Source organism: Phragmites australis, chromosome 17, assembly GCF_958298935.1.
Source record: "Phragmites australis chromosome 17, lpPhrAust1.1, whole genome shotgun sequence".
NCBI lineage: Eukaryota > Viridiplantae > Streptophyta > Magnoliopsida > Poales > Poaceae > Phragmites > Phragmites australis.
The window spans coordinates 24,370,269-24,379,445 of NC_084937.1; the positions used below are offsets into that span (position 1 = coordinate 24,370,269).

The following is a 9,177-nucleotide window of genomic DNA, read 5'->3' on the forward strand; positions in this document are numbered from 1 at the left end:
AAATTACCAATCCTTTTATCTCATGAAACAATTATATTTTAGCATGGGCAAAGAAAATATATGCATTGCAATAATATTTCAATCACAAAGAGATAATGAAGACTTGAATGGGCAAGTAGAGAAACTCCATGACTCGGTTCAATTAATCTCTCAGTTCAATTCATATGCACACAACTGATACAAGTTTCAACACATGACTTACACAAAATAAGCATACAACTGTTTATACAAGTTCCAGCAAAAATACACCTCAAATACAATTACAAGATGAGCACATAGTTGAGTACAAGTTCAACAATCGTTCATGGAGTTCAACTTCCAAAAACACCGACAATGATAACATAACTAACTAAACTTCATAGTTTAACACTAGTATTAATAACCCAACAGCTACTAAACACACATCACAAAGTTGTTCACCAAACAGCTACATTACAAGCTAAACTTTAGAGGTTATACCTTCTTTGTCACACAACAACTTAAACACCCAAGCATGCAGAGTATCAGCACTTGCATTGCACAACCAGCCACACCTACCTTTGGTCTCCTTGGAAGACAAATGCTCACCAATAAGAACCCTCTGATCAGGTGTCATTGGGATTGACTCTAGTTTCTACCACAAAGAAGCATGAGGATCAGTAAGCTGTGGCATTTTAGGAGGAGCAGTGGCAACAAGTGTTTTTCGAAGTGATTTCATCAGTGGACTCTGCAAAACGACTCTTGTTTTTTGATGGCTTCTTAGCTGGTGACTTGTTGCCTCTTGGACTCTTCTTACTAGCTCGATTAGTGCTGGAAGAGCTATTATAAACACCCGCATGCCTGGTTGGAGTTGGCAAAGTGTCAGAATCCTTACCAAGTGGGTCTTTAGGTTGTGTGTAGCAGTTAAAGTCAAGTAGCTCTCGTGAATCATCACTATCTGAACCATCACTAACATCCATGCATGTGTTCTGATCCATAGCCAAAAGAACCATCATCTTTAGATCATGTGAATAGCTCCCGCATCTCATTGAAGAACTTGATGGGCGTAGAGAGCATGCGTCTTCCTTTGTCCTGCATTTAGTTCAAACAAGTCAGATTGCTATATGCAGTTCAGATTCTAAAAGGGGACATATAATTAAATCTAGTGCAAACAACTTACACATAAGGATGCCTTTTTAGATCCTGAAATAGTCAGCAAACATCCAGTATGGTCAAATGCATTGCCACTCTTGCTCAATGCTACTGCAATAAACTTCCAATTTTATTTATGGTACCTGTAGTGACGATCCACTTGATCAATAGTCACCCCCATAGCAAACTTATTGTTCATCAGCCCACATCATGAGATTTTGCTTCCTGAACTTAAATCCTACATGTTGTTTTTTGAAGTACTCCATGCACCACTCTAGCATGAATCTGGTTTGGTCCTCATGTCAGGTCAGAGTCCCCTCACGAGAGGGTGCAAGCATCAACCTTCCCCTTCCCCTTGGTCATTGTGTTTCCCATAGCAAGAGACATTTTAACTTAAACACATATGAAGTAAATCAAAAAAACTATCAGCAAGGGCTCGAAACATAATAAAGCATCACACTCATAAGAATCAATACATATTGTCAAGAAAAAATAAAACATCACACTCATATGTCTCATACATAGAAATATGGAACAACTTCAATCTAAGCTATAGCTGGTCTTATTTTATCTTCCCGCATCTTTTGAGCTATGTCATCTCTTTTGTGTGCCCATGCCACATTCTCTTGGTGCATATCATTATGGTTTTTTGTACTCCATGGTAGGACTGCATACCAAGAAGCATCATCATACACATACTCATCAGGACCATCCTCTAGATCCAATAATGAAGCGGCACAATAAACCATCACAATTTTCACTTGTGTTTTCAAAGAGAACAATGGCTGACTTCCAAAGGTTTTTAAATGGTTTTTCAAGGTACTGAATGCTCATTCAACAGTTATTCTAAGTGAGGAATTACACATGTTGAATAACTTTTTTGGGCTCTATGGTTCTCTAGTGCCCCTATATTCTTTTAGGTGATATTAGACACCACGGTATGGGGGTAATATAATAGTTCTTGCTACATATTCTCAGCTAGGAAATATTTACCTACATCATTATTTTGTGTAGATTAATTAGATAAGCACTAAATCGAAGTTTTAGATTGGAGCTATGGGTTTAGATATTTTAAGGACATTAGGACGTGTTAGAGCATCTTGAATGTGTGTCGATCGATCTGATGCCTATGATGTAACATGCAAGGATAAAAATGGCATTTAAAACAACATTGAAATACCTACTAACAGTCTCACTTGATCGATTAAACTCAAAAGCAATTGATCTGATTGATCAATTTTGACCCACCATATAAATAAACATGGCGACTTGTTCATCTATTGTGACGAAAGGTGTCCTCTAGCAGGACACACGATCTAAGTTCAACACACAGCTTGTGGAAGACATCTTTTCTCATATGCATATCACTTATGCAATGATCTTCATCGTCTCTATAAGCATGGGAGCATATGTTATGGCTCTTCTCATTTTCCTTATATTAATCCTATAACAATACATGGTTAGACACACAAGAATACTAACCATCAATCTTCCCCCAACATGTAATGGCAGTAGTTCAAGTAATACTGTAAATAAAATTTCTTTTGACTCATCTAAAACATATTTTCAGAAATAAGATGAAATCATTAAAAGAAAAAGGATGAAACAAATACTACTCTTGTCTAATTTTACAGACAGAGGAGGTAGCTCAAAAAATAGAGGAGAATGTACAAACAGAGGGAAAAAAACATTACCTTCTCTCGCTGCACGGACCAGGCAAAAAAAGAAGAAAGATGAGATAGCTCAAGAGAATGTGGATTATCAAATGATACGGTGTACAGCTAAAATTTGCATATTCTCAAACATCATCAATTAAGCAACACACATGACTACTAATTATTTAATCATCACCAATTAAACAAGGAAGCACCTGTCGACATATATACAAGAAATTAATAGGCAAGCAATTGCTAGCGCATCTTCTCCACAGCTTACACGGAAAATTCAATCAAAATTAAAAGGCAAAAAAATGATAGCGCATCTTCTCAATCAATGGTGCAGGCAAAAATTCTAGAAGGGGAAAACATTTTACCTTTGATGTCAGCCTTGGGATGAGCCTGGACCAATAACTAGCAGAAATTGAGATAAAAAAAATGTTCAAGATATCTGAAGAGAAGGATGCTTCTTTGCTTGATTGGGGAGACGTTAGCTACTCGGATCTGCATGTGTACGTGTCGGAGGGTGAACTCTTAAAGTAGGGATTCGGAGGGACCTCATTTGAGATTCGGCTGGGGGATGATTCTGAATCTGTTTGCGGGTGAAGTGAATGGGCGTAAATGCGATGGCAGGTGGGATGGAATGATCGAATGCAGAATGCAGTAAATACACTGGAGGTTTTTAGACAGGTTCGGGCCACACTGAGTGTAACACCCTACTCATGTATGTATGCTATAAATGCACTGAGGATGTCTCTCAGGGATATTGCAGGTTACAAGAATGTTTGTCTATCCTAGAGCTTCGGGCTCCTTGTTCTTCGGTAGTCTCAGCTTCTGTGCTTGTACTGGAGTGCTCTTCTGTCTTCGGTTTTCGTTCCCGTCCGAGAGAGAGAGTCAGAGAGCTCGATCTGTCTGGATTCGGCTTCCTCCTTTGTGTTCACCGGCTCCTCTTTAAATACCCGCCGGCGGTAGCGTACCCCGAAGGGGAGGTCATGAGTTCCAAGGCGCCATAAATGGAAAAGCAGCCATTATGGGCTGCTGCGCGAAGTGACGACGGGGTTGAAAACGCGCCCCCGCACGGTCTCGGTCGTCATGATGGCGTTGGCAACGGGTGCCGCGGAGCGGGCCCACCAGGGAGCCACAAAGCAACCCGGTGTGCCCGCCCAGTCTTGTTCGCCTGACACAGCAGAGTGGCAGGAGAGGCGCCTTGGGCCTCGCGATGCTATCCCGAGGCGCGCCAGATGACGCGGAATGGGACACGTGCATTAAATGTCCCCACGCCTCTCTGCCAAGCTGTGGCAGGGGCTGACACCGAGCGTGGCAGGAGCAGTTGGAAGTGACAGGCCACGCGCCCTCTTAAATGCGGCACTAGGCCTTTCACTGGTTGACACCTCACCTCTGGGCTTCTGTGGGGGCCACCGGTGAAGGACTTCTTAGGTCGTCGGGGAACCGAGTACTCAGATGTCACTGTTCACAGCCCCGAGCACTCTCTCCCGGATATGCCCTTTCTTGGTCCTCGGGGAACCGAGTGCTCGGGGGGCCGCTGTTCACGGCTCCGCGCACTTTGTCCTGGAATCGACTGTTCAGATCCTCGGGGAACCGAGTGCTCAGGGGGCGCTGTTCACGGCCCCGAGCACTCTCTCCCGGAACTACCTTCCTTGGATCCTCGAGGTACTCGGGTGCTTGGGGGCCACTGTTCGCAGCCCCGAGCACACCCTTCCCGGTACTCGGCTTTTCTGGTCGTCGGGGGACTTGGGTGCTCGGGGGCCACTGTTCATGACCCCGAGCACTCTCTTCCCGGCACTTGATCTTCGCAGATCATCGGGGAACTCGGGTACTCAGGGGTCACTGTTCATGGCCCCAAGCGCCCTCTCCCGGGACTTAGTCTTCTCGCACTTCGGGAAGATCATCCCCGCAGGAGGTCGCCACATGGCAACATGCTGGTCTGACCTCGGGACTCGGGGACCCCTGGTTCTTGTGTCACCGACAGTACGGGATGAAAAAAAAGAGAAGATGGAGGGGATGGTTACTCCAGGGAGATGGAAAAGATTTTTTTTTATGATATGTATCCTCCTTTATCTTTTTTTAGCATAGCTGTTGGATCAGAGGATGTGTGGCTACATCAGAATCTCACAGAGTTTTTCGTATGAAGGTCTAAAAAATTTACTTCTCGGTTGAAGAGATGCGGCAACAGTTCATCAAGCACGGCGACGAGTATAAGCGGCAAATATGGTAGTGGTTCTTTTAAGAGAAATTCTACGATTTACCATCGAATAACTACCGATTCTATAATTTGCCATCGAATAAATTCTGTTTACTTCTATATCATCGAATAAATGTTTCAGTTCCTTATATGCCATCGGCTTCCGATATTACCCTCTACTGTACTGTTCATGAACAGTGCCCGAGAGTAAAAAAGTCACAGAAAAATATGTCGATTTTTGTGCACGCTCTATAATTTATAATCAACCCATTTTAACTATATTCACCTAAAAATACTGTGTAAAATTCAAACTAAAATTTCTCAAAATTTGCTACTTTTGTAATACTGTACATTACAAAGAACTCACTTTTTCACCGCGGGAGATAATTTTAGAAATTATTACATCATATTAGAGGAATATTAGTAAATTTTCTTAGATTTTTTGTAAATTTTTATGAGGCTTAAAAATTGCAAGAAGTTACAAAGTAGTACATTTTGAAGAATTTTAGTTTGAATTCTACACAGTATTTTTAGTGAATACAGTTAAAACGGGTTGATTATGAATTATAGAGTGTGCAAAAAATCGACATATTTTTTGTAACTTTTTTTATTCTTGGGTACTGTTCATAATGAGCTGAAAAGTACAACGAAGGGTAGTATCGGAAGCCGATGGTATATAAGGAACTGAAACATTTATTCGATGGTATAGAAGTAAACAGAATTTATTCGATGACGAATTGTAGAATCGGTAGTTATTCGATGGTAAATCGTAGAATTTCTCTTCTTTTAACACAGTCGGTGCGGAATATTGTGACTCCTTTGGCACTCCGAGGGCGTTAGGAACATATTTGGTGGAAAACAACTATGATAAGTGGTTTTTTAGTTGTAGCTAATCTAATCTGAACAGTCAACTATATACCTATCAAAGCAACTGTAGTAAATTTAATTTTAGATGTGGTAATCTGTAACTGACAACCAAACAGGTCTAACTATATATATACTATATCTTAGATAGATGGATAGTTGCCTTTTTTTTCTCGTTTTCTTTTAGGTTCTTATATCTAGTCTTTCTTTTTTAATGAATGAAAACGTAGCTTTCTGTTTTTTCTAAAAAAAAATCAACCCCAGACAGAACTCACGCTCAGTTCGTTCTGAACTGAACCGTAAGGAACGGTCAAGCTTTCGTGCTGCGCCAGCACGGTTAACCATGGTCACCTCTTAACCGCACCACCGCCCCAACCTAACCCAAACCCCGAACCAGAACGCCCCCAAGCCTCACTCTGTCACATCCTTTATAACACACAGAATACAGCACATAGTCTTGTGAAAACAGAAAGGAAGCCGAAAAAGAAACAGAGAGGGAACAGAACACCTCACTACTCCACACTCCAGTCGCCTCTCCCAGTCCCAGCGCTTTCTTGGATCGTGAGACAACCACGCAAGAAACTTGCAATTGTAGGTAACGTTTCGATCGACCGGTGTTTGAGCACGTTGACAAGGGTACATGGTGTTGTCCATGGATCACGGCAGGGAAGAGAGACGAGCTGGGAAGCAGAAATGGATGCGCTCCTCCTTCTCTATGATTCTGTTCTCGCTGTAAGAGAGTTGGTACCCTCTGAATTTGACTTGAACTCGGCATGAAGCGGCCCCGTGGCGACAGCCCCTCTCTCCTTCCGATGACCAATCCCGATGGTAAATTTTCTTTTTCTTTTCCTTTTTCTAATCTTGTGGGAATTCATCGTTTTGAGGTGATGTTGTGGTGGAACGCGTGCGAAAGATTGAGTCTTTTTTGCGTGTTTTTACTAGATTGCTACGGCGGGGTTGGGATGGAGGTGGAAGGGGACACGGAGGAGGAGATGATGCGCGGCGGCGGCGGGGAGAAGAAGCGGCGGCTGAGCCCGGAGCAGGTGCGCGCTCTTGAGCAGAGCTTCGAGGTGGAGAACAAGCTGGAGCCGGAGCGCAAGGCGCGGCTGGCGTGCGACCTTGGCCTGCAGCCACGCCAGGTCGCCGTCTGGTTCCAGAACCGCCGAGCGCGGTGGAAGACCAAGCAGCTCGAGAGCGACTACGCCGCGCTCCGCCACTCCTACGACGCGCTCCAACAAGACCACGACGTGCTCCGCCGCGACAAGGACGCCCTCCTCGATGAGGTATTGGCCTTATGCTGTTAAGCTGCAGCACGACCGAGGCGTTGTTTGTTTCCTTACGTGCCCATTGGCTGATCCGTGCTTGGTTCTCTGAATTTTGGGTAGATCAAGGAGCTGAAGGCGAAGCTCCGGGACGAGGAGGCAGCGGCGAGCTTCACGTCGGTGAAGGAGGAGCCGGCGGCCTCCGACGGGCAGCCGCCCGCGGGGGTGGGTTCATCCGAGAGCGATTCCAGCGCGGTGCTGAACGACGCGGACGCGGCCGGCGCCGCGCCCGCGACAGAGGCGCCGGCGCCGGAGGTACAGGGTACTCTTCTTGGCGCGCCCAGCGCCGGGGCCGGCGCAGCAGCGGCGCCGGCAGCGAGCCACCGTGGAGTGTTCTTCCACGGGAATTTGCTCAAGGTGGAGGAGGATGAGACGGGGTTCCTGGACGACGACGAGCCGTGCGGCGGGTTCTTCGCCGTCGAGCAGCCGCCGCCGATGGCTTGGTGGACCGAGCCCACGGAGCACTGGAACTGAGGTGGAGCTTTGACCATCTCCAAAAATATTCCGTTTATTTCGTGTCCTTGCTCCTCTTTCTGTGCTTATGTTTTTTATTTTTCTATTTTAAACAGCTTTCTTTTGAAGAGGTTTATAAAAATAAAGGAGAAAATCCTATGATGGAGAAATTTGAGAGAATCTTTTCATAAAAAGAATTTTAAAGGAAAACTGTTGAAGCATAAAGAAATTGAGACTCACGAAGAGATTGGAACCAGGAAATGAAATTTCTGAAGGAAAACGGTTGGAAATGGTCACTTGTATTTGGATCGCGTAGTGGGGAATAAAGAAATTGGAATCAGGAAAGGGGCTATTCTACAAATTTTGTAAAATGGAGTTCTATGTAGTCCTCTTTTGTCAATTATGGCATGTATTTAGTGAGGTTTGTTCGGTAGAACTTTGATTTAAATAATTTTTAGAACTAGGTATTTATAGTTTTAAAATTTTGTTAAGATATAGTTATAGGTATACTGAGTGCATTTAAGTGAACTATTTTATTCTTATTTTAAATTAAAATAGTAACTTAAACTATTTTTATAATTTAAAACATTAAAATTAATATAAAATTGGAAGGTGAAACTCTACCATAAATACTATAATCTAGAGACCCAGTAATAGATTTTCTAGCTCTTACTCTTTGCTTAGCTACTTGGTTAAGTTTGAACTCCAATGTAAAGATGCAAGGAAAAATGGGCCAAAATTCGTAAGAGAGTGACAGTCGGCGAAGAGCGAGGAGTGTAGAGGAAGAGCTGAGCATGGAAACGGCCACGCTATAGGTCACTGTTCGTGGGCCCAGGGCCACGTGAACGGGCAGACACTGGCCACCCATTGACCGCCGGACTTATCAGCGGCGCCGATCCGCGACGTGAACGTGCTTGGCCGTGCGCTCCATAGCCTCCTCTGCGAAAGCGTAGCTCCATGATCGATCTGTTCTGCTTCTCTGTACCTGATTTGGACGCTTGCAGCTCCCCATGGTGCAGACCGCTTACGTGCCATGGGAGATGGCGACCATTTTTGCGTTTTCTTGCGCAGGAGCTTCGAGGAATTCCATTTTGTTGGAGTACTGCAGCATGTTTAATGTTCTTTTTTACAGTATTCTTACTGAAGCATATCATCCCGTATAGTTGGAGATTCGGGTTTCATTCTTCTAAGCCATCGAGTGCAGCAGAAAGTTGTTGCATGTAATGGTGTACAACCAGATGGTACTCACTGCTAGCAGGTCGTAGAGATCATTCCAGCGCCATTGTTCCATCGAGTGGTACTCCTGATCTGCGGCTGTCGGAATGATTACTAGCACAGGATTAAAAAAGACTTGCAGCGTCCTTACCCTCCAAGTACCCAGGGTTTGTAGCACTAGCCGGACTAGGTACTACGTCCAGTATGGACTGGCACTATTGAGCATTCAGTTCAGGGTTAAATAAGGTTTCTCTAAGACTTTTAGGCTTTGGTTCGAATTTAAACTAAATGGACTGAGATATTGTATAGTGATTTCACTATAAAAACAGGCCCTAAAATAAAGAGTAGAAGAATG

At 44.0% G+C, this 9,177-nt stretch overlaps 1 protein-coding gene and 1 pseudogene across 2 annotated transcripts; one reads left to right on the forward strand and one right to left on the reverse strand.

The window, feature by feature from the left end:
* Positions 1-613: 613 nt before the first annotated feature.
* LOC133896995 (uncharacterized) lies at positions 614-1,473 on the reverse strand (annotated as a pseudogene).
* Positions 1,474-6,274: 4,801 nt separating this feature from the next.
* On the forward strand, positions 6,275-7,959 carry LOC133897292 (homeobox-leucine zipper protein HOX4-like). 2 transcript variants are annotated; one of them, XM_062337957.1, is made up of 4 exons: positions 6,275-6,660; positions 6,775-7,115; positions 7,218-7,629; positions 7,724-7,959. In XM_062337957.1, exons 1-3 carry the CDS (start codon positions 6,606-6,608, stop codon positions 7,626-7,628), a joined length of 807 nt encoding a protein of 268 aa, XP_062193941.1. In that variant the 5' UTR covers positions 6,275-6,605; the 3' UTR covers position 7,629; positions 7,724-7,959. The 2 variants fall into 2 exon arrangements, with proteins under 2 accessions (XP_062193941.1, XP_062193942.1); XM_062337958.1 differs by having other exon boundaries at positions 7,218-7,959.
* Positions 7,960-9,177: the final 1,218 nt, after the last annotated feature.

What these genes read in the sequence shown, in the direction of transcription:
- LOC133897292 (XM_062337958.1), top strand. Translation starts at nt 6,606, where the DNA reads ATGAAGCGGCCCCGTGGCGACAGCCCCTCTCTCCTTCCGATGACCAAT. An exon ending in TCCGATGACCAATCCCGATG is followed by an intron (nt 6,661 to 6,774) that starts GTAAATTTTCTT and finishes TGTTTTTACTAG; the next exon opens with ATTGCTACGGCGGGGTTGGG. An exon ending in AGGACGCCCTCCTCGATGAG is followed by an intron (nt 7,116 to 7,217) that starts GTATTGGCCTTA and finishes AATTTTGGGTAG; the next exon opens with ATCAAGGAGCTGAAGGCGAA.